Raw genomic sequence first — 22,755 nt, 5'->3', positions numbered from 1 at the left:
ACTGAAAAAGTGGAAGGAAGGCACTTGTTCTTCAGCTATCTGGTTCACTGCAAGTCTTCTTAGATGTTTGGGCCAGTACATTAACAGTGCAGCATGATGAGCTGGGAAGAGACAAATATGGTTTGCAGCTGTAAAAGTAGTTGTCCCCTGCCAAAACCATCTCCCCAGAAAAGCTGGTCTAACTACAGTAGTCTTCCTTTGGGATAAATCCACAGAGGGCAAGGAATTGAATTTTTTTCCTCAAAAAAAATATACTCTCACAGAAAATGCACTATGGAAATATCCTTTAGGTGTTCAGTAGTCTTGATGCATTAAGTCAACTTACGCTTAAGTAAAATTCAGTACTTTATTCCTTTAGAAAGTCTGAAAATATATACTGAATTATTTTTATTACAGCAATGACCTTTCCAAAGTAATCTCTAATGTCTTCCATTTACAATTAATTATTTAGAGCGATGCTGTCAAATTCCCCATAATTTATTTCCAGGAATAGAACATTAACTGATTTCCACTTCTAACTAACATTCAACCTTTGAATGAAAACAAACAATGACCATTTCTCATTTTCACACCTCTTGCTAACCATTTACTCTTAATTTTCTACAAAAGAGAAGTCTCAATAAGTTAGAGGATATGCATTGTTCACTAACATCTAAGCTGATAATTAAACAAGAGAAAAAAAATATTTATTTTGTACTTTCAGGTTTCTTGATGTTCAATACCATACACAGAAGGCATAAAGCCTCACAGGGGCACACACACCTGAAGACACTTTCCTCATGCTCCTAAACACATGCTCCTCAAGTACCTGTAAATCTGATCTGCTGATAACCCATGTATACTTTCTGAACTGCCAAGTACAGATCAATATTGCGTTAACTACTTGACTTACAATCCTTCCTGTGTTTTGTTTATTTGCGCATGGCCCACACTGAAATATCAACTCTTCTTAGCACTTGCCTGAAAATCCCACTAGGTGAAAAGATCCACTTGTAATTGCATCTCAATATATTTATAAATTACTAGTGTCTGTACCTTAAAATTTAATTATCAGAAAATGGCATGCCACATTCCAGTTAATTGTGGGGTAGGAGATGTCTTCACCTGAAGAAGAGATACAGAGCATGTCTCGGCACAGGAACAGAACCATCAGTGTGCCCAGTTCAGTCATTCACTGTTGCCTTTTTCCCTTCTCCTAGAGTTGTACCAGACAACAAATGAGAGGCTTTCTGAGAGCTAATCAAGAACTTAATGTTACAATAGCCCATCTTGAAAATATGCACTTTGTCCAAATTCAGGAACAAGAATAACCAGGTAACAGAAATCAAAAGCATGCCAACAGGTAAATCTACAGCTGTAGAGCACTGTGCAATCGAAGATTCAACAAAAGGAGATGGTACCTGCACCATATTTTATACACAAACATGCCCAGCAACAACAGGAAGATGGGGTCAGAAGTTCAGAAGCCAGTTTGCTGTCAGGAATCAGAGTGGTTTAAACCTCATGTCTCTGGGCCAGGACACAACATGCCACATTTCCAAATTATTTCAGCAATCACTTGTGAACTGAGAAACAATTCAGCCATTACAATGGGCAGAGTGGGCAATCAGGCTGTTACTCCTCCTGCTCTAGCAGCTCAGTGTCTCTAAGACTGGGTCTCACCAGCAGAATGCTACCTTAGGGAGACAAAAGGGGATTTGACAGAGACATCAGTGCATTTGCAAAGCTGGCAGAAATAGATACTCGGGGGCAACTCCATTCCATTCTGTAGAGCAAGTTCTTTGGCTGTGTGGGGTGGGTGCACTGTAGAATAGATGGCATCCTGCTATGGTTAGTAGAAATTCTGTTTTTTTCCCCTATATAGGTATCCTTGGATATACTGCAGAAAATGGACAAGTGGGTATTTTCCTCACCCCAACAAATTACAATGGAGCAAAGGAATTTGTACCATGTGATGAGTTAGGGCATGCCACATAAGATAACTGTACCCAGGTTTCTGAGGAATAAGGACAGATATCACTCACAAATGTTTATCAAAATACAATTTAAAAAATAGGAGACCTTAGATGTAGCATTTCCCTTCCAGAAAACAAGGCAGTAGTTATGGAAGGCATGCGATGTTTGATGGAAGGGAAAAAGAGGAAAAATTACTTGCCAACATGCAATTTAGATTGTCAGTTTGGGGAAGAGGTCAAGTTGTTATTCCTGTTAAGACAAGGAGAAGACAGAAGAGCAGAAAAGAGGAGAATAAATATTAGATACAACATGCACTAGACGCAACATGTGGGTCCTATATCCTGAAAACTCTTCTAGTTTGGTTTTCAGGACTTTCATAGCAAGGTTACTTAGAAAACAAGCAAACAACTTGAACATTGATGAACTACAAGTTCATTTTATACAGTTTTTAAAAGAATCATGGCCTGGCTAAAGCATGACAGACAGATACAATGCTGCATCACCCAAATACAATACAACCTTCAGAATATCTTCAGTGGAGGCAAAAACTCAGTTGCAAGGCAAGCAGATGTGATGTCACACAAACAAGAAATACAGATTAAATGGGAAGAGCTATTTGAAGGTAATAGCATAGGACTACGAGATATGGTTGGATACTCAGTTGAACAGCATCAGCCACTGACTAGAAGTAATGTCTAAGATGCCCATTAAAGAACACTGCAGATGGGTGGCCTACTGGTCAGATTCAGTTTAAGTAACTAAATTCAGGACTAAAACATCCAGGCTTGTCTGCACAATCTTGAACCAAAACAGCTTTTACAGGAGGAAAAAGTAGACTTGAATACCTTGACAGAAATATAAGCAGCAGATGGATACAGGTGAAGTGCACCTCTTTACTATAAACCAAATTATACAGGACTATTTCCCCAGCTCTAGGGGAAACATCACCACTACTGCTTTGTATGACCTGACATGAAATCTCCCACTTGGCTACTACATGACATCCATTTCTGAGAGAAATGTTCAACTGTTCTACACTTGCATTGCTGGCTCTAACAGAGTTATGTAAGTTTACAGTGTTCAGCAATCCAATTCCATACACTCATATTACACTGTTCTTAACAACAGCTATTTCTGAGCAGTATATTACCTGTGTAATTGAGACATTTTGTTTTGTTAAATGCATATGTTTGTTTCCTGTGCCAAACCATAAAACCAAGCTGCAGAATAAGTCAGAATAGAGTTTAATGTAGGTTTAAATCTGACTGTGACAGGAAAAATATTTTCATGATGACAGATTTCAATACAATCCAAGAACATATTGCAGAAAGACTGCTATGAAAGATGAAAATATGCTTTAGAAAAGCTTCAAAATTTAGTCAGAATGGGAGCAAATACCAGCAGAAAATAGCTTAAGTGTTTTATAACATCTCCCTGGAAATCAGTACTTGTTTTTCAACTCAGCCAATACCTACAAATCAAACTAAGTAGTCCTAAACTTGTTTAATTGATAAGAGCTCTGCTATAACCACCTTCATCAAAACACAGCAGTTCTTTACAAAGCTTCTCAGACTACTTCAACACTATGATTTAAAAATTTATTCATCCTGTACCATCAGCATTGTTTCAGAACTACATTACAGAAAAAATACAGATGCAGTATTTCCATCTGCTCTAATTACCTGCAAGCTATAGTAAGTTGCTCTTTTCCAGTTTCTCTGTTTTGTATCATTAAATGACACGTTAATATTCATTCAAGACACAGTTAATGAAGCTGGAAATTTTTTTTCCAGACTTAATCTCATTCAGAAATTTCCCTCCCTCCCTGTCACAGAGGCACCCCGAGGTTAGTTTAAGGGACAACAGGGTCCAAAACAACTTTTATTAAACCGGTGAGAAACAGGGTTTTAGCACTCCAAAAGTGACTTAAATACAGGTTCGGATATCAGTTGAGGAAAATTATTAAGGGGCAGCAACTAATACAACAGGCGGTCCACAGAGTGCATGCACGTGGCTTCACCCAAAACAATGCTGGACCTGTCCCTGAGTCCTGGAGTACACACTTGCCTAAACACGGTGTGGGATTACTTTTAAAGAGATACACGTACTCATAGTGAGTATGGGAAGTGTACACTCGCGATTCTGCAAGGGTAAATTTATAATACACTCGCAATCCTGCGAGGGTTAATTTACTTACACGTGCAAATGTGCACGGAATATTACACGTGCTTATGTGGAAGCACAGGAGGAAAATACACTCGCGATTGTGCGAGGAAATAATTTATACACGTGCTCGTATTGAGCACAGAAAGTTACACGTGCAAATGTGCATGGAAAGTACACGTGCTTGTATTAAGCACGGAAAGTAAGCGTGCAAATGTGCACGGAAAGTTACACATGCAAACGTGCATGGAAGGAAAATACACTCACGATTGTGCGAGGAAATAATTTATACACGTGCTCGTATTGAGCATGGAAAGTTACGCGTGCATATGTGCACGGAAAGTATAAATATACTCGCAATTCTGCGAGAAGTTTTACTCACACCCGTGGCGGCAAGGCAAGCGGAGTCTCCATCCCGGGGAGGGGGGCTCTCGGTGGCAGCATCTTGCTCGTGCTCCGAGAGACCCGCGACAATGGGCAGAGTCTCGATGAGAATCCCGTTTTTATACTGGCTGATCAGATCTGACTGTAGGCATTCTAGAAGCTTCTCTGCACCCTGAAGCCTCCAAACATCCCCCACACTGGCCGCAGGTGCCCAGTGGCTCACTGGCGCCTCGGCACTCCCTTCTCCTAATGGCCCTGGCCAGGGTGCTCTGGGGCCAAAAAAAGAAGCTGTTAGCCTCAAGTAGCAGAGAGAGAAGGAGATGTGCCCACTCCTTCCATACTGAAGGAGGGAGGGGAAGAGAGGGGGGTTTGCATTCTGCCACACTCCCTCTGTATTTATATATATTTTTTTAAATGAAAGCATACTTTCTAATTCATCACTTCATATGTTTTCCCTTTCTTAATAAAAAGCAATTCACATTTCTCCTTGAAAGAATGTCCACTTAGGAAAAACAGTCTTTCTGTGCAAAATATATGAGAGATGGCACTTAAAAAGTAAGTTTTATTCAGTGGGATCAAACTGCTCAAAGGATAACACTCACTGATAATGAAGTGACTAGAGCCTAAAAGAATGATTAGAAGTTGAGGTTTTCTGCAAAATTATTTCAACAACAAATCCATCACACATACATATTCTTAACTTAGAGTAAGAAAACAATATAAAAGCAGTAAGATTAGTTAGGCAACTCCATTTGTTGACTGAAAGCAAGCTTAAGTTCCCCTATTCCATTCTAAAATCAATGCTTTTTTTGAAAGAGCCACTACAGAAGTGTCTAACACAGTCACTATAATTTAAGTCAATATAAATCCTATTTTAAGTCTCTCTTTTAGCTAGACTTGGCTAAATTATTCTTGATACAATCACATCTATAGTTTCAGAAAGAAATATGTTATGTAGTTATTTTTATTAGATAGAAAAATAAGTTATAAGGCTCAAAATAATCCAAAGTCTAAAAAATTACTGCCCTGTTTCCTTCAAAATCTATTTCCCTGCTTTATCATTCAAGCTGACTTTCATCATAATTTAAGACTAAAAACTTCTTTTTCAATCTTAATCTTTCCACCCTGAAACCTATTAACTTTTACCATCTAAAGTGTCATGTTTTTAAACAGTTAGCTTTCACTAGATGTTTCTGATGAAAAGCTGTCTGGTCATTGACTGGTTTTGGATTTCTCCATACACAGCCTAGCTAGAAACACAGTTTTTAAATAAGTAAGAGTATGTACAACAAGTTGTCTTGCTTCTTAAGAAACAATCATTTTTGTGGAAGTAGCCACTAATATTGGGAACTGAAACTAAAAGGATTAAAAGCTTTAACTATTTAGAATGAAAGGGATTTGCTTTTTGTTTTATTTGGCAAGGGGGGATGGGGCAGGGGTGGTAGAGACAGAACAACAACTCAGGAAACGTAAAATAAAATCAAGCACCTACATTTCTAAATCTGCTCTAGAGGATATCCAAAGCAATATTCTTAAGTGCCATCACCTGAAAATGTCACAAGCATTTTTGGAATAAATTGTAAATGAAGATGACACTAAAGAAAGTTAATCTCTTTTCTTCTTAGTTTGCTTATAAACCTGAAATCAAGGCATAGTCAGCATGATTATCACTTATATATGCTGTTATTCATTGTTACTATGAGTCCTCAAGTGCTGAGCTGATAAAAACATTAGCAAAATATTTCTTGTATTCAGTTTCCCCAGTGAAACAGCAGTACTGTATGGCAAGCCAGATAAAAAGTCTTCCTAGCTTCTCTTCCCCATCTGAAAATGTTCATTTTCACACTCTCTCTGATGCAGGTCTTTTCCTTCCAACACTTGATTTATGTTAATTCCTATTTCGTAAAGAACTTCTGCAGATTCTATGCAATTCCAGTATCTAGTGATTCCTCAGAAGAGATCAAGAATATACCACGCAGCCTCCATGGAGCAAAGAATTCTTCACCAATGGTTTGAATGGCATACTGGAAAACAAGTTCATTTCTTTCTCATTATTTTCTCCACTTTCCATGCTTGTTAAGTGAATGAAAGGCACGTATGCACGTAAACACGTATGCAGCTATGCAGGAAAGAAATATTAAAATTGTGAAAAGCATACACTGCAAGACTCCCAACTCAGTAGTTTTACCTACAACATTTTTCATTTTATGGAAGGCCTTAATGACAAATCATATCTGGAGGTTCAATGGTAAATGATAATTTTCCAGAATGAAAACAGGAAACTCCAACCAGAAACTTGTCTATTCATAGAATTTTTAGCACATTTAGAAAAATTTGAGCCACTTCCCCAGAAATATCATACTACCTTGAAGTAATTTCTCTTCCCTCTTTCAGGAAAAAATGATCCAGATTTTAATTGAAAAAAAAATCATGCTCAAACTAAGGACTGAACACAAAGCTTCCATTTTTTTTTTCCAGAGGTTATAGGAGCAAAACCTTAAAGTAAAGAAGGTAGCACAGTCACTATTGCTCAAAATCACACCACTTGACAGTCCAAGTTTATTCTCAGAGCTCAGCCTGAGATAAATCTAGGACAAGTTTGCAGTGGCCCACTGGGATACTTTCCAGTAACCTACAGATACCTATCATACAATGAAAAACATTTATAATTCTTAGTTACCTTTCAGTGTTTACACAATAATGGCTATTAGTTTTGCCATTTCACACCAACAACTTAAGGGTTCACCACAACTACTATAGAAACAACATGTATATGGAATTCACAGAAGGGCTGATGTTGGAAGGCCCCTCTAGAGGTCATCTAGCCCAACTTCCTTCCTCAAAGCAGGATAAACTAGAATAGACTATGCTGGGCCTTGCTCAAGTGGGTTTTGAATATCTCCAAAGAAGTAGACTCCACATCCTCTCTGGGCAACCTGTTTCTGTATTTGACCATCCTCACAGCAAAAGAAGTGCTTTCTTATGTTTAAATGGAATTTCTTATATTTTAGTTTGTGCCCATTGCCTCATCTTTTCATGAGGCACCACTAAGAATACGCCTGCTCAGTTGTCTTGACTCCCTACCATCTGCTATAGACACACATTCGTAAGATCCCCCTGAGCCTTCTCCAGGCTAAACAGTTCCAGCTCTCTGCCTCTCTCACTACAACAGATGGTCCAGTCCTTTGATCATGTAAGTGGCCTTTTGCTGGACTTGCTCCAGCATGTTCACATCTCTTCCATACTGGGGAGCCCAGAACTGGACTCAGCACCCCAGGTGAGTCTCACCAGTAGTGAGTAGATGGGATCTCCATTGAGCTCAGTTCAGTATGCCAGTGGCCCTCTTTGCCACAAAGGCACATTGCTGGATCATGTTCAACTTGTTGTCTATCAGGACCTCAGGGCCTTTTCTGCAAAGCTGCTTTTCCAGACAGTCAATCCCAACCACATACTTGTTACTGTGCCCCAAATGCAGGACTTCGAACGAGGCTCCCATCATTGCATTTCTCCAGCCTGTCCATCTCTGAATAGCAGCATGCCCATCTGTTTTATCAACCACTTGTTCCAGTTTTGTCTACAAACTCGCTGACTGTGCATTTTGTCTCATTATCCAGGTCACTAACGAAGATGTCAAACAGTACTGTCCTGAGTATCAGCCTCTAGTGTTCACCACTAGTGACTGGCCTCCAACTGGGCTTCATGTTGCTGACCACAACACTTTAAGCCCAGCAGTTCAGCCAGTTTTCAGTCTACCTTAATGTCTATTTGTCTAGGATACACCCAGAGAATCACACAGGCATATGACAAACAGCAGTGAGGATGTATCTAATTTTAAATTCCCCATAAAACATCTCATAAAAAAGACAAACTTTTTTCTCTAGTTTATCAAGATAAAGCTTGTGCAGTTCCTTCTACCACAGATTTTCTGAACCACTCAATTAAAAAAAAAAAATGCATATACTAAAAAATTATTACTGAGGACTTGTGTGCAACCTCACATTAAATAATTAACTCAAGGCCTCCAGCCTTGAGGTAAGTACAAGTCTGTATCATGCACATGTCAGATTATATACATATTCAGTCTCTCAAACAAACATGCCTAGTTGACTCCTACTGTAAAAAAGAAAAATCTCAATTTTTATATGAAAAAATGAGGTAAGTTGGTGATATACTTAAAACTACACCATTAGCTAAGAGAAAATTTAAGAATGGTGTGAGCAAGCCATATGCAAAGAACACATTCATAGAATCCTGAGAAATTATTCTGAGGCACATTTTAAGACTATTTTACATACAACACAGCTTCCAATATACCAGTTGTAACTCCACAAAATTATAAATTATGTCTTAACTTATTATGAGACAGTACAGAAAATTTGCTTTTCAGACTAAAATATTTAGCAGTGGACAACCAATTTGCTGAAGTTTTCAACTACTTTTTCAAAGTTCAATTAAATTCAGCTAGCAAATACCATTGGTTGGTTGCAAAATGCTTTGGCTGGCTGTTTTTTAATGATAGCACTCTTAAAAACAGTAAGGCACAAATATCTGCAGCAATTAATGCACTCATTTTCCCATGACAGCCAGGAAAGGTTCTAATAAAGAGGACAGATTTTGATCCCTAGTTTTCTGTTCTGCTTTCAGCATACCCTCTCCCTGATTCTAATCTACACTTAGAACTTCCATGGCTTTCTTCCTGTAGTTTCAGTGTTAGAACGACTGTGTACAACACAGCTTCCAAAACAACTTATCTTCCATGAAAGTGTAAAGGTTATTTATGATAAAAAACATTAAAAATTAACAACTTCAGTGTATAGCAGCAGAGCTACATACATTTCACAAATGTCTCCTTTTATAGATAAAAACTTAAATAAATACCTGCACTTGTTAGTTTGCCATAGCGTTTTCATGAAATTCATAATATACCTTCTTCATTTTGGGCAGTCTTCAATCACAGAACCAAAATATAAAATGAACTAAAACTCAATGCAGAATTTCCAGTGAATTAATTTGTGTGTCATTACAATAGGACATTAGTGATACCAGTGTATCATAACAAACAAGGAACGTATCCTCCCAGTCCCAAATATAAACATTTCAAAAAGAAGCAAAAAGTGGTAAGGGACTAATTACTGAAGTATTAAGTAAACATAAATCCCTTTGCACTTACCAAGAGTTAGACTTAACTTTCTATTCTATCGGGAAAACAAACCCACACAGAAACAAAAAACGCCTGAACAAAAGACAACACCACAAAAAACAAAGCACATACACCCCTAACACAAACCCCCACAGGAAAAAAAACAAACAAAAAAAAAACAAAAAAAAAAACCCAAAACACATAAATTACACTAGCCAAAGAAACCTGATCATCTGAGTTTCTCAGGTCACATAAAAAAAATTTAACTTTTATTTTCAATGCTTTGTGAATATATGCAAGGAATTCAACATAAGCTGCCTTACAAGGCTTTTTGGCTATAGGACATAGAAGATTCAAGTCTGGTAATACTATACGGTACTTCAGAAAGCAAGATATTAAAATGAGCTGTTAATGCTGAAGCTCTAAGCCATACTCCCATCCTATAACTGTTGAAAAGCATATACATCCTTCCATACCCATATTCTATACATGTTGAGAAGTGAAATTTGCATTGTAGGTTCAGCTTCCACCATGTCCCGGTTGCCCAAGAAAAGTCAAAAAATACCTAAAATTAAGCTATGTCATCTATTGTTCTGTATGGTTTCTGCTTGAAAGCAATGTAGTTCTCTTTAGGAAACAAGTATAAGGAAGGTGTAAAATGAGGTGAAGGTGTAACCACCAGGAAATTAATCTATTTCAACATATGATACAGCCTATTGGGACTCTCAAATAGCAGCTAATGCACCATTTATAAAGGCAAACACAAGTGTATAAGAAAAGACCAGCTATGCATTATACTCCCTGAGTTGTCATGCAATAAATCAGTGACTTGAATTAGAAAGGCAAATTAATCAAATTACTTCAAGTAAGCTTATTTTGACAGAGACTGAAAATTCCCCTGTGATAAAAGACAGTTGCAAAAATACTCTTTCACAGCTCTCTAATGAACAGGATTATCTTAGGTGTTCATTCTGTGTACAACTCAAATCAACTATTTCCTCCTGTTACAGACTAGTTTAGCATATACTTGCAACTGCAACTCAGTTCCCTTGTGCTGGGAGAGGTGTGGCAGTACCAACATCCAATCAAAACCCCTTTTTAGTTCTGGGATGTTAACCTCTACCAGTCAGGTTATGGCAGAAACAACCACTACAAATCTGTAGCACAGTTAGCTGTAGGCAATTTCTTAAGACAGTCAAAACTTGTGAAGCATACTAATGGGGAGGAAAAAACAAAAAAACAAAACAAAACAAACAAAAAAAAAAAAACCAAAAAAAACACGAGAAAAAAAGAGAGAGAGAAAGAAAGATGACAAGGAAAAAAAAAGAAAAAAAAGATTTAGTGACAGATGTACAAATTTCCCAGTCTGCCTCCTGGTGAGAAAGAATCCCATTTATCCTCTAATCACCTCTCTACAATATAGTTGACACATCTGCTATATGATTAGACCTTAAATTGCTGCAAGGAAAACAGGATAGGCCAAAGGGCTACTCTAAGTTTTGCTTTAGTCTCTACACTGTATTTCCTTATCAGATTTATTTCTTCAATATTCGCATACTTGATTTGAGTCTTTCAGGTATAGAGATCTCCAGAGGAATTTAAGGTAGTATGTTTGCATTGCATCTGTTTGTGGGTATTTAGACTCCGTGAAACAATGCACTGGAAAAGTTCTCAGAGCTGAGCAACTGTCTTTGCATTGAGGAGGTAACAGTAGTTTGCCCTTGGCAGAATAAACAAATAAACAACACAGCAAAGATCTTCAGTCTACAAGAATTGTTCCATATACAACCCAATTAATTTTCTCTCAGCAGAGAGAAACCAGGACATAAGTTCAAAGCTTCCCAAAACAAAAAGTAGCAACACCTAAGTGGAGAAAAAGGGTGAAGAGGGTATTCATCTTACAGACCTGTATCACTGCTTTTGATTAATCATCAAAATAAACGTTTCTAAGTCCTATATAATTTCAAGACAAAATTTCATTTTCTTTTGAAAACATCCAGAAAAATAGAGGCAAAATCCAGAAACAAAATATATACCTACAATAAATTTTACTACAAGATAACTACATTTCCAACTTTAAAAAATTTTTAAAAGGTAAGAATACAATTATTTCAGAATAGAATTAAACCAAGTAAAAATCCTGCAGGAAATAATCAACTTTTGTGTTGTATATTGCCTAAGTCATCTTTAGGAAATCAAACTCAAACACCTCTTTTAGAATCTTGACAACATGAATAAAATGCTGCTTATTTAAATATTCTCAAACTTTTTAATTTGCTAACTGACAAAACTCCCTGAAAAATACTAGTGTTTTTGTTTTTGCTTCTTTATCTTTTTTGTCAGGCTTTTAGGAAGCCACTACAAAACGGCACACATTTTCAGATAAATAATTCACTGCACTTACCTTGATAATATTCAGTGTAATCAGTGTTACAGGTCACCACATCAACTACATAAAAGGATTGAGCAATTGTAGTTATGTAAGTTGGGCCTCTAAAGACATCTTGCTAGTAGAGAAACATACTGGTTTGCATAACAGGAAATAAAACTTATTTGCCTTTGACATCAGTGACAGTGAATGTAGAAGGTCGAGGCAGGCCTACGTTCAGCACCACGGAGAGCGACAGGCGCTCACTGATTGGCGCGCTCCACGTCCAGCACCAAGGAGAGCAACATATGTCCCCCGACTGACGAGCCCCACGTTCAGCACCACGGAGAGCGACAGGCGCTCCCCCGCCTCCACGGACACGGAGCAAAACGGGGCAAGGGAAGAAAATCCAGCGAAACCGACGCGTCAAGTGTCAGACAAGGCTCCGCTTCACAAGTCTTCTAAGGAAAGTACGTGCAGACTCAGATTTCACTAAAATATAGATCATGTTCGTTGTTTAAATCAGTTCTCACATATAAACTTGAGGCTACTCTCCATTCTTTGACAAACTACGGGGTTTTTACGCTTCCCAAACAAGAGAATTTTACTTCTTTCTGTTCACATTCTTCCCTTTTCTGTAACAGCCTATAAGAAACACGTTTTCTATACATAAGAATAAAAGGGGGTCAAGAGTTAGTAGTAAATCTAGAGTCAAATAGGGCATGTCAGTCAGGACTTCAGTAAGATTTTTGTGAAGGGGCCACATTTACCAGAATTTCATACAGGCACATACAGAAGCATATTTATTTTATAGTGAGAGGACACATTATTTGTCTCCAACTTTGACAAACTAAGTTTTCTGAAAGCAGGAAATTTAGTTTCCCTCAGGAACAGGGAGCATCAGCCCAATTAAAAAAAAAATAATAATAAATTGCCATTAGAGAAAAAACTCTATTACACAAGCAGCTATATAAAAAAAAGAAATATCTAGGATTTGGAATATAGTTTACTCTAGAGTACCAACTCATAGCTATGGAAAAGAATACCAACCAACAGAAGCTACAGAATGTGCAAGGATACTCAATACAGCAGTGCCTGCCCAAACACAGATGACGAGAATTACAACCTCACGCATTAGGTATTTAGAGGTAAAGCAGAATATGCCCAATACGCTAAGTGGTAAATGGTCTACACTGTAAATTGAGAAGGTACACAGGAAAAAATGTGAAGCAGAGCATGGAAATAAAGAAAAGCAAGAAAAGAATTGTCAGAGTAGAGAGAATGGCCACAGAATGTTCCCAGATCAGCTCAAAGAACACAACTGATCTTCATGTCAAAGTCCAGTCTCTGCTTTAGGACACATTCTTGCAATTTTTTTCTCAGCATAAAGCAAACAGCCATATGCTTTTTAAAAAAGAAAAGACAAAAAAGAAAAAAGGAGGAAAAAAAAAAAAAGACTGACTGATTTTAATGACATGGGAATTTAGTGAAAATATAAGCTAACATTATAATATTTAGATACTATACGGAAAGCTAGTGAACAATCCAACTAAAATAAAGGATCAAAAATTTCAAATTAAGTTTTACCACTCAGTGGAACAACAAAAAAAGTACTTTTTTCAAATATGTAAGCAGCTTACATTATTTACATCAGCAATACAGGTTAATGTTGGAAAGTCAGGCATACATAGATTTTTAAGGTGTCTCAAAATATCTTTTAGTCTGTAAACATACCCTTGAATACTTATTACTAATAGCTACAAATAAACAATTTTTTTTTCCAAGTGTGAAACCTATACTTAGAATTACACAGAGCAGATAATTTTTTTAAAAATCAAGTCCTTTTCCCTAATCTTCATTACAGAAATAATTTGCCACTATTTTCATTTGTCAAATTTTAAAAGGACAAAGACAGTCACAGGAGATTGCTGAAATACATTTTAGTACAACCTATCCAAACACATAAGCATCCATACTGCAAAATACTAGATTTGGAAAGGCAGCGTCAGACACTCTTTACTAAAAGTTATAGCTTTCAGTCACGTTGTGAGCAAAAATGTTGTTCAACTAAAAATCTCTAGATTATAGCACACCTGTTTTCTGAACACACTACAATTCAGGTTTCTAAAAACAAAATTTCAAACTGGCTGGAAAGATTACTTCAATCTCAAAAATTAAAATAGAAAGCAAGTGTTTCTTATTATCACCTCATATTTCTTCTTCTAGCTAAAAGGCTGTCTTTTAGTTAATGGGAGTGTCTTGAACAAGAAGGAAGACTTAATGAACTTTTTAACAGTAGCTATTTTTAAAGGCTGTCATTGTGAGCCTAACCAAGTGATAACCTCAACAAAAGGTTGTTCTTCCTCATAGCCTTCTACATTCAGCTAAAAAGCCTAACTGAGGAAACAATCAGGCAACATACATTAAGTAGGACAAGATGGTGAATAGCTTTAGAGGGGTTTTGTTTCTTCTGGTTATTTTTGGAATGCAATGCCTTTGTTTATTGGTATGATATCAGTCATTAGAAGAATACATAGAAGCCTGGCTTACATGGCCAAACTTGTATCAGTCAAGAGACACACACATCTGAACTCATTATGTTATGTTGAAATTTGCTGGACTTATTTAGCAATAAGCATACAAAAAGTAAGAAGTTCATGACTATTTAAGGTAATGGGCCCCCTCCTCCACACAGTTAGCAGGGGAGGTAAAGTTTTTTATGATGACTTAGAGAATGGAATGGAGAAACAGTAGTATCACCGACAAAATTACTATTTTTATTAAAGCCAAAGCCTGAGTTTAGAGAACGAGATACTGAAAGAATTTCAGTGGTCAGAAGCTACTTAAAGCTGGAAGTTACTGTACCAGTACAGTGACTTACGATAAATAACACTTCTACACATACATTAAAAGCAGTATGCATATAATTGTACTTTTAGACATTCAAAAATAAAACATGTGTGACCAATAGGTTCCATGATAATATAGAAATATCCAATCAAAAACAACCCTGTCATTGAATACAGTGTACAATGTTTGAAGAAAGTACAGAGTCACTGTGACTAAGATTACATTTTCTAAATAAGTGGTAAGACTCGTTTTGCAAAAACTTCTTTGCATTTTCATGGAATTCCAGATTGGAAAACAAACAAACAAAACCCAAAAATCTACACAACAACAAAAACGACAACAACAAAAAAAACCCAACTATGTTCTGCTGATACATTTTTATAGGACCTGGCAAATCAGAACTTCTTGCAGGATTGAGTACTTCGAAGTGTTATGCCCATGCTAATTTACAAGTGTACAAGGAAAAGAAACTATAAATACCTCGTACAATTACCTAGAGTTCAACCGTTGATTTTCTTCTTCAAACACACATAAAGGACTCTCCTGTTTACAACTTTTGCATCTAGAAGAAAGCGCTTCAGTATTATATTCTTAACTCTGAACTAGCACTTTCTTGATTTTATCTAAACCAAGATAATAGCAAAAGCCTTCCTTCATAATGCAGCATTTATCAAAAAAAAAGTAACAATGGAAAATAAAAACCAGCACAAAATCAAACTAAATTTAGTTTCCCCCTCCCCTCCATAGGATTTATATCTTAATACATAAAAAGCAGCTGAAGTTTAACAGATTTTAAACCTTATGGATGGTGTCATATCAGGATTCATTTAAGGCTGCATGTTCTTTCCTTTATAGTTTTTAAATTTTGACACGTTGATAACATTGACCTTTGTACTAAAATAGTCATCCTTCAGATTTTCTTTAAATATCCTTAATGTACTGATGTATCAGATTTAACAACTGAAGTACATATCTGAGCAATAACATCTAAGAGTCCTCCAGCTCCTTGTAGTTCTATATTATTTAATTATAGAAATAAATAAGAATAAGCATAGAGCAAGAGGATACATATAAACTCATAAAATCATTTCGGTTGGAAAAGACCCTTTAGATCACCATATCCAACCATAAAGCTAACACTGCCAACTCCACCAATAAACCATGTCCCTACATGTTACATCATATTATTACTCCTCTCTCTCAGTTTATTTTGATTATTCTTCTGGCTGCTTGTAAAACCTGGAAAAAACAAACAAACAAAAACAACACACATCAACCTCAGAGAAGCTAATATATGCAAAAGCAATTAAAAAGGCATTTTAGACTGGTAGCTTATGTGAACGTGCAATCAGTTTTTCAACAACATCACACTTCCATTTACACACAGATACAGAAAATACCTTTAGAACATTAAGTTGTTCAGTGGTCTCAGAAGAACTCTGAGTTAACAGTCAACCACTAAAACTATGTGGGTAGAGAGGAAAATAATTTCATTTGAGTAATTTTTTTTAATATTAAAAATCTCTAATTTTTGTCCGACTTCTCTCTTTCTTCTTGGTATCTTGTGACAAAAGACTGTAAAGTCATTGACTTAATTCACTCATGATACCACAACAATGAGCTCCAACATAGCACCCCTTCAGTCTCACCTTATAGGTGTGCAATGATAATGAAAGGAAGAACCATTCAAGAGATACTTTGAAGACTTTTGAACAATGTATCAGAATAATTACCTTTTTTCAATTAGTCTTATTGGAAAAACACAGCATTAAATAAGAGTTCCCAAACTCCATATCAGGGCTGTCAGCTTTTTAAAAATTCCTCATCTCTTCTTTCAGAGACAAAGAGAATATTAACTAAAACACCAAATTCCACATTTTTTTTATCCTACAAAACACAGAAGGTAAGCAAGACCTTCTCGGGTCTAAACTGGAAGCTAAAGCTGCTTTAAACAATGCTAAGTGCTTCAACTAGCAAGTATTCAGATAAAGACAACTGTTGATTTTATATGAGGTCTGAAGATTCTGAGAGCTTGAAAGCTCTACTTACTTCTTCCAAACTACACAAGATGGTATTAAAAACATGCCATTTTTGACTAGTCCCGTCTTTGTCCTTATAGCATGACAGGGAGAGAAAACTTCTGTGAATATCCCTTGCTAAGACCATAACTACTGCAGAAGGAAGACACAGTCAGAACACCTCATGTAATAATGAAACATATCATTTATTCACACATTAACAGTCAGAGCATATGCAAAAATTTTGACATTCCAATATGTAGTCAAATCACACCCACCTCAAAATTTCACTTCTTTTCATGCAATCCCAGAACTGTTAGCAAATACTGGCCTACTGCCAATGTTAACACACATTGGAGAAATTACATAAGGTTGCTTAAAAACTAAAACCCAAGTTTTGTAAAAACTCTTAATGGCATCCACTACTACATGATGACAGCTCACATCAAAACAGTTCTACAGGGTTTTTTAGATTCTCATTTCTTCCCTACTTTGAGGGCTGTTCTTTTAAGTTTTCTTAAAACCCTATGCACAATGAACCTTCTGCAAGAAGAAGCCGTTTTGTTGCCTGAAGCAGAATACTTCCAAATAAAAATTGACAAAGTTTCACAGGGAACATTTTGTTAAGAGTTATTACTATAAGTCAAACCATATAGCTCTTACTTCTTTAGCACTGTGTTCTGTGATAGCTGAGGAAGACCTTTAACAATCTCAGCAAAAGAGCCCACACAATAAGAAGAATAAGTATCTGAATTAAAAAGCATCAAATTTGCTCTTTATTCTTTGAAATAAATTTGCAATCTACATCACCAAGCAACTCATTGGGCTAACTACTATATTAACAGCTGCTCTCTGATACAGGAAGACAGAAAGGAAAACAAAGGAGAATTAAAGAAAAAAAGTTTCCCAAATTTACACAAGAAGCTGAGGGCAGAGTTGAGGCCAGAACTGTGGTCTCCTGAGTGCCAGATTCTAGTTTCTTGTTTAGTAAAGCAGGGTGTGCCTTGGATAACTTTGTTGCCTTCACCTTTGAACTAGCTGAGTTTTTTGGAACCTTTCCAGAACTAAACTGTCAGCTCCAAGTATGCACAAATGGAAAACATAAAAGTTTTGCACAGTTTTTTTTCTTTTTATTAAATAGGTATAAATGATCACTGTAGGGTATGTATCATTTGTATGGCACTTACAGACTCTTCTTCCATTTAATGTAAAATTTCTACAACTAATATCATGCAACCAAATCAATGCTGAAGATTCTCATTGTATAATCCCAGTGCAGATCATGAATTTATTCCACAAAAGCCAAAAATTCACGTCAATATTACAAAGCTTGCACAACAGATTTGCAGACACATTTAGGATATGGATTTCTCAATCACAAATGCTAAAGCTGCAAACCAGAGCACAAAAAACTAACAAAAAACCCCATCACAAAACAAAACCACTTGAATTGGTACTCTTCTGATAATTGTAAAAACTAATCCCATTCTCCCCTACTGATGTAAGCATGGCAGCAACTTGTTTCTTGTTTTCTATTCCAGTTGTCTTATGCAAACTAATTAAATATATATATGCATATTTTCATCTGCAGCAGGCATAATACAACACTGCATTAGCACTCCAGCATGCAGTAGTACAAACATCTATTCAATCTCATAATCGCAGTTCATTTCTTGTTGGCTTTAATCTTTGTGTCAGATGCTACTTTATCCCCAAACTGGTACACAGATCTTTCAAAATGCCTAAAAATAAGGAGCTTATACTGAATAGGAAGACCTAAAATTGCTTCAGTTACAATTTACCGCAGTATTTAAACATGACATGGAGTACCATCTTATTTTTAAAGCTGCATTTCTAACTACTTGTTTTACCTTCCCCTGTGAATTAAGCATATTAAAGTTAAATCAAGTAAGTGTTCCCCCTCCCTGCCAAAAGTAAAACTATAGTTAAGCACTTTCAGAGGTGCTGTGTTTAGTGAAATGGATTTGTATCTTATTTTGCCTCACTCTGAATTACTGATTAAATCTTGCTATTAAAAAAATTTCACCTCTTTCTTTATGTTCCTGTATTGTTTTGACTGAAACATCAGATTCTCTTTAAGCAATGCAAAAACATAACAGAGGAATCCCAGTTTGGGAATTTTACATTTACTTCATGAGTGACCTGCATCTTCTGTGGGGAAAGCATTTTCTTCTGCTGCTCCTCACAGCTTGTAATACAAACTATACACAGATAGTAAAAAATAAAGTATTGAGTTACTTCCTTTGTCAGAAGACAGAATCTGTCTGGATAACTTAACTACATGCATCTCTTTGGCAACACCCCATGCACATTTATATTTCCTTTTACTGTCCTACATTAGTGGTTTTGTTTTGAGCTGGTGAAGCACCTGACTTCAGCTCTAAATCCACTGAGAGACTTAATATATCTTCAAGACAGTCTTTGAGAAGAGTTGGAAGACACAAATAAATGCAGAAAACAGTTGGAAGGCATGTGAGAAGTGTCTTAAATATAAGACATTAAGCAATTTGAGAAGCGCAGTTAAGAAGTGGTATTCTTAATAAGAAGTTCCTAGATTACTGAAGAGGAATTCTATACACATAAGTTAGTAAGTATTTGACCAAGCTAGAACAGCAGAATTTGGTCAAAAGACTACCACAGAAATATCCTGATATCTTTTTCACATCAGCTTACTTCCAGAAATTTTCTGCAATATGAAGTTCATTTTTATCTGACAGTTAACTCTCACAGAAATTAAGCATCATGTTTATATTTTTCCCCTGTATCACAAGTTCTTTCTCAAGGATTAATTTCTGCAGCCATCTATCAAATCAGGCTTCAGATTATAGAGCGGGTTAGCAAGTTTAGATTATACTTTATCCAGAAGTTTCTATACTTTTTTTAAGCCTCCAGTTCTGAAAGGTCAAGTAACAAACAGAAATGTAGCACCCAGCCCTTTAACTACAACAACTACAAAATTTGCACCTCTAACTCAATTAGATTAATGTTATAGAATACTTTTTATTGTTGTAATAGGTGCAAGAGAAGTATTTTTATAAAACAGGATGTATAATATCTAAAAATATGGTTCTTCACTCTAGGCCTTCAGTCAGTACAAAGAACAGCTGATTTTCCAAGTTTTCTCCCTAAAACTTGAAAACAGAACACAAACACACAAACTAAGACATTACTAGAATCTGCAAGTCACTGGGAAACTAATACAAGATTCCAGTTCTGCAAAAGTCTAATTCACATGTGAACTACTTGTACAAGCACAGAGTTTACAGTTATTTTAAATAGCCAAGCAGAATACAATTGATAGCTTTTATTTGCAGTATTCTGAAGTCTTTGGCAGGACAGACATGCATATGACCAGTTCCCCAAATTTTGAAAGAATACTATGGCTCACTAAAAAAAAAAAAAAAAAAAAAAAAAAAATTAACCCCCCCAGTATTCACTTTAACTCTCTTACTGTTTTCCAGTACAGAAGTTCAAAATATTCCAGCACCATGCACTTAAATCCATATTTAACTCACATCCACCTCAAGATATTTGACATATAATAACTGGGAGCACAGGGTACGTGCCCAGTGATGTGGAACTCATTGGTCTAAACTTCGTAACAGAAGTGGGACAGTTTCTGAAATCAACTGTAAACTGCTGGGTAAATTCCTAGATAAAGAAAGGGAAATACAGCAAAGGAGACACACAGAAATAAAATTTATTCTTTGAAAGTATTACTTTGCATATCCACTAGGCCTTAAGGGTAGTCTACAATATGTTTACGATCTCCAGGTGCTTTTTGAAACTTTTGGTGAGCATAAGTCTATAGCAATATCTTTAATATTTTCATTAGCAATTTGTATGCATATGGAGTAAAACTAAACTGATTCTTCAGCTTATTTTAATCTTATATTTCTCCTTATGAAATTACAATTTTAGTTCCCCTGATGTTAATATATAAATAAAGTGGACTCTGAATTCAAAGACAAAATACCCCTCAGTCATCAGTTTTCCAATACATTAAGGTGCACAGTGTTCCATGATAAATACTATTTTTAACTGGTTGACGGTTCATCAACTGTGCATAAATATGAACTGTCTCCACTGTAAGACTGCCAGCAGTCTTCATTCTCTTCATTCTTAGTGCCAATGAAATGTCACCTTCTTCCATTTTAGCACACATTTGAAGAATATTAGCAGTTCCTACCGTGCTTATAAATTACTTTTAAGTGTTTTAGCTAAGTAATTCATGACAGGAATTATTTCTTCTGCTTTCTCTTTAACAGAAATAATTTGCCTCTCATTTCTTAAACAATGCTATTCAGCTATGGCTTGAGCATCATACAAGAGAGATCACAGCACCAAAGCATTTTGAAAAATTATTCTAAGTAAATCATAGCCACAATCACACCTAAAACCCGAGGCCTACCAGCCTTTAAAATATGCTTTTAAAACACCTTGTAGTTTGACTGCAACCTTTAACAAAGAAATAATGTGTTTTCTATACTGGGGATAATATCATGAAAACTTCCATCAGCAATACAAGACTGGAGATATTTTCATACTTCGTTCTCATCAGCTAAGTCATTTAAGATATTACCAGACACCTTATACAAGAGTACTTCTCTTCAGCAAAAGGAAAGCAAGCATCACTTGTGTCTGCCTATTTAAAAAGACCCAGAGAACGGCTTACAAGAGAGCCAGAAGCTATAATTTTCATAGAATAAATACAAAGTATCAACCTCACAATAAGGAATCACCTCCCACACACCCAGATACCTGGCTGTGCTACACGGAATTCGGACAAAACTAACTGGGGAGCGGTACTGCGGCTCTTCCCGTGAACGGTTCGCCTGCCAGACCCGCTGTTCCCGGTCCCCACATTTGCTGCACGCCGGAGCTTCCCCGGCAGGACCCCGGCACGGAGCGCTCCGGTGCCCCAGGCTGCTACCAGAGCAAGGCGCCCGCTCCAGGCCCGGCCTTGGGGGTACAAACCCGGCCGCATCTCACCCGGATGAGAGCCTGCCTCCCCCAGCCACCTCTCTGCCCACCCCATGGCAAGACGCGACAGGTAACAAAACCACAAGAGAGAAACGGCGGCAGAGGACCCGGGCGGGGGGACGCTCCCTCACCTTGGTGAGCTGGGCAATCTTCTTGCTCATTTTGAAATGCAAGTCCGGGCTGTGTTCGGCGCCCACCCCCGGCTGGGCCGAGCCGGAGCCGAGTTTTCCCGGGCCGGGCGCGGAGCCGCCGCCGTAGCTGTGCTGCGGCTGCTGCCAGCCCATCCCCGGGGTCGCCATCTTCACCGCCCGGCGCCCGCCGCCGCCGCTCGGGCTCCGCCGGCACCGGCCCTACCGGGGAGCCGCGCCGAGGGCGCCCCGGCCGCGAACCACTGCTTGCGGCGGCTCCTCCCGCTCCGGGACCGGCCTCAGTCACCTCCTACTGCCGCCGTCCCCACCAGCGGCGCCGGGCTGCCGCGTAAACTCCTCGGGGCCGCCGCGAGAAGGGACGCCAGCCTCTCCTCTCTTCTCGCCGCCCCGCAGCGGGCGGGGAGGCGGGCGGGTCGGTTCCGGCCCTCGGGCGGCTGAAGGCCGGGCGGGAGCGGCGGCGGGACGGCTGTGCCCGCTTACCGGGCTGTCGCCGGGCTGTTTACGCCGCGCAGCCCCCGCGTCACTCGCCGGCCCCGCCCGCCCGCTCGCCCTCCCGCAGCCTCCCCACCCCCGGAGCGGCCGGGGCCGCGCGCGCCACCCAGCGAGCCAGCCCGCGCGCCGGCCAGAGGAGCCTCGCGACCCTCCCCCCCCCGCCTCCTTCCCGTGACAGGTGCGCGCGCTGCGCTCTCGCGCACGGCTAGCCGTTGGCGGCGGCGCCTGGAG

The 22,755-nt window shown here is 38.1% G+C and overlaps 1 protein-coding gene across 11 annotated transcripts in view; it reads right to left on the bottom strand.

Moving 5' to 3' along the window:
- The window catches only part of FAM184A (family with sequence similarity 184 member A), a 76,674-nt gene extending 54,225 nt beyond the window's left edge, over positions 1 to 22,449 (bottom strand). For all 11 annotated transcript variants that reach the window (XR_014183783.1, XM_082049687.1, XM_082049691.1 and 8 more), the window contains exon 1: positions 22,015 to 22,449. Coding sequence is in view for 10 of the 11 variants with exons in the window: in XM_082049687.1 (XP_081905813.1) it covers positions 22,015 to 22,182 (168 nt within the window). In the remaining variant the exon portion in view is untranslated. The remainder of the gene's footprint in view (positions 1 to 22,014) is intronic.
- Positions 22,450 to 22,755: the final 306 nt, after the last annotated feature.

Source organism: Streptopelia decaocto, assembly GCF_964273445.1.
Source record: "Streptopelia decaocto genome assembly, chromosome: 3".
Lineage (NCBI taxonomy): Eukaryota > Metazoa > Chordata > Aves > Columbiformes > Columbidae > Streptopelia > Streptopelia decaocto.
This window is presented reverse-complemented; position numbering and strand designations above follow the sequence as displayed.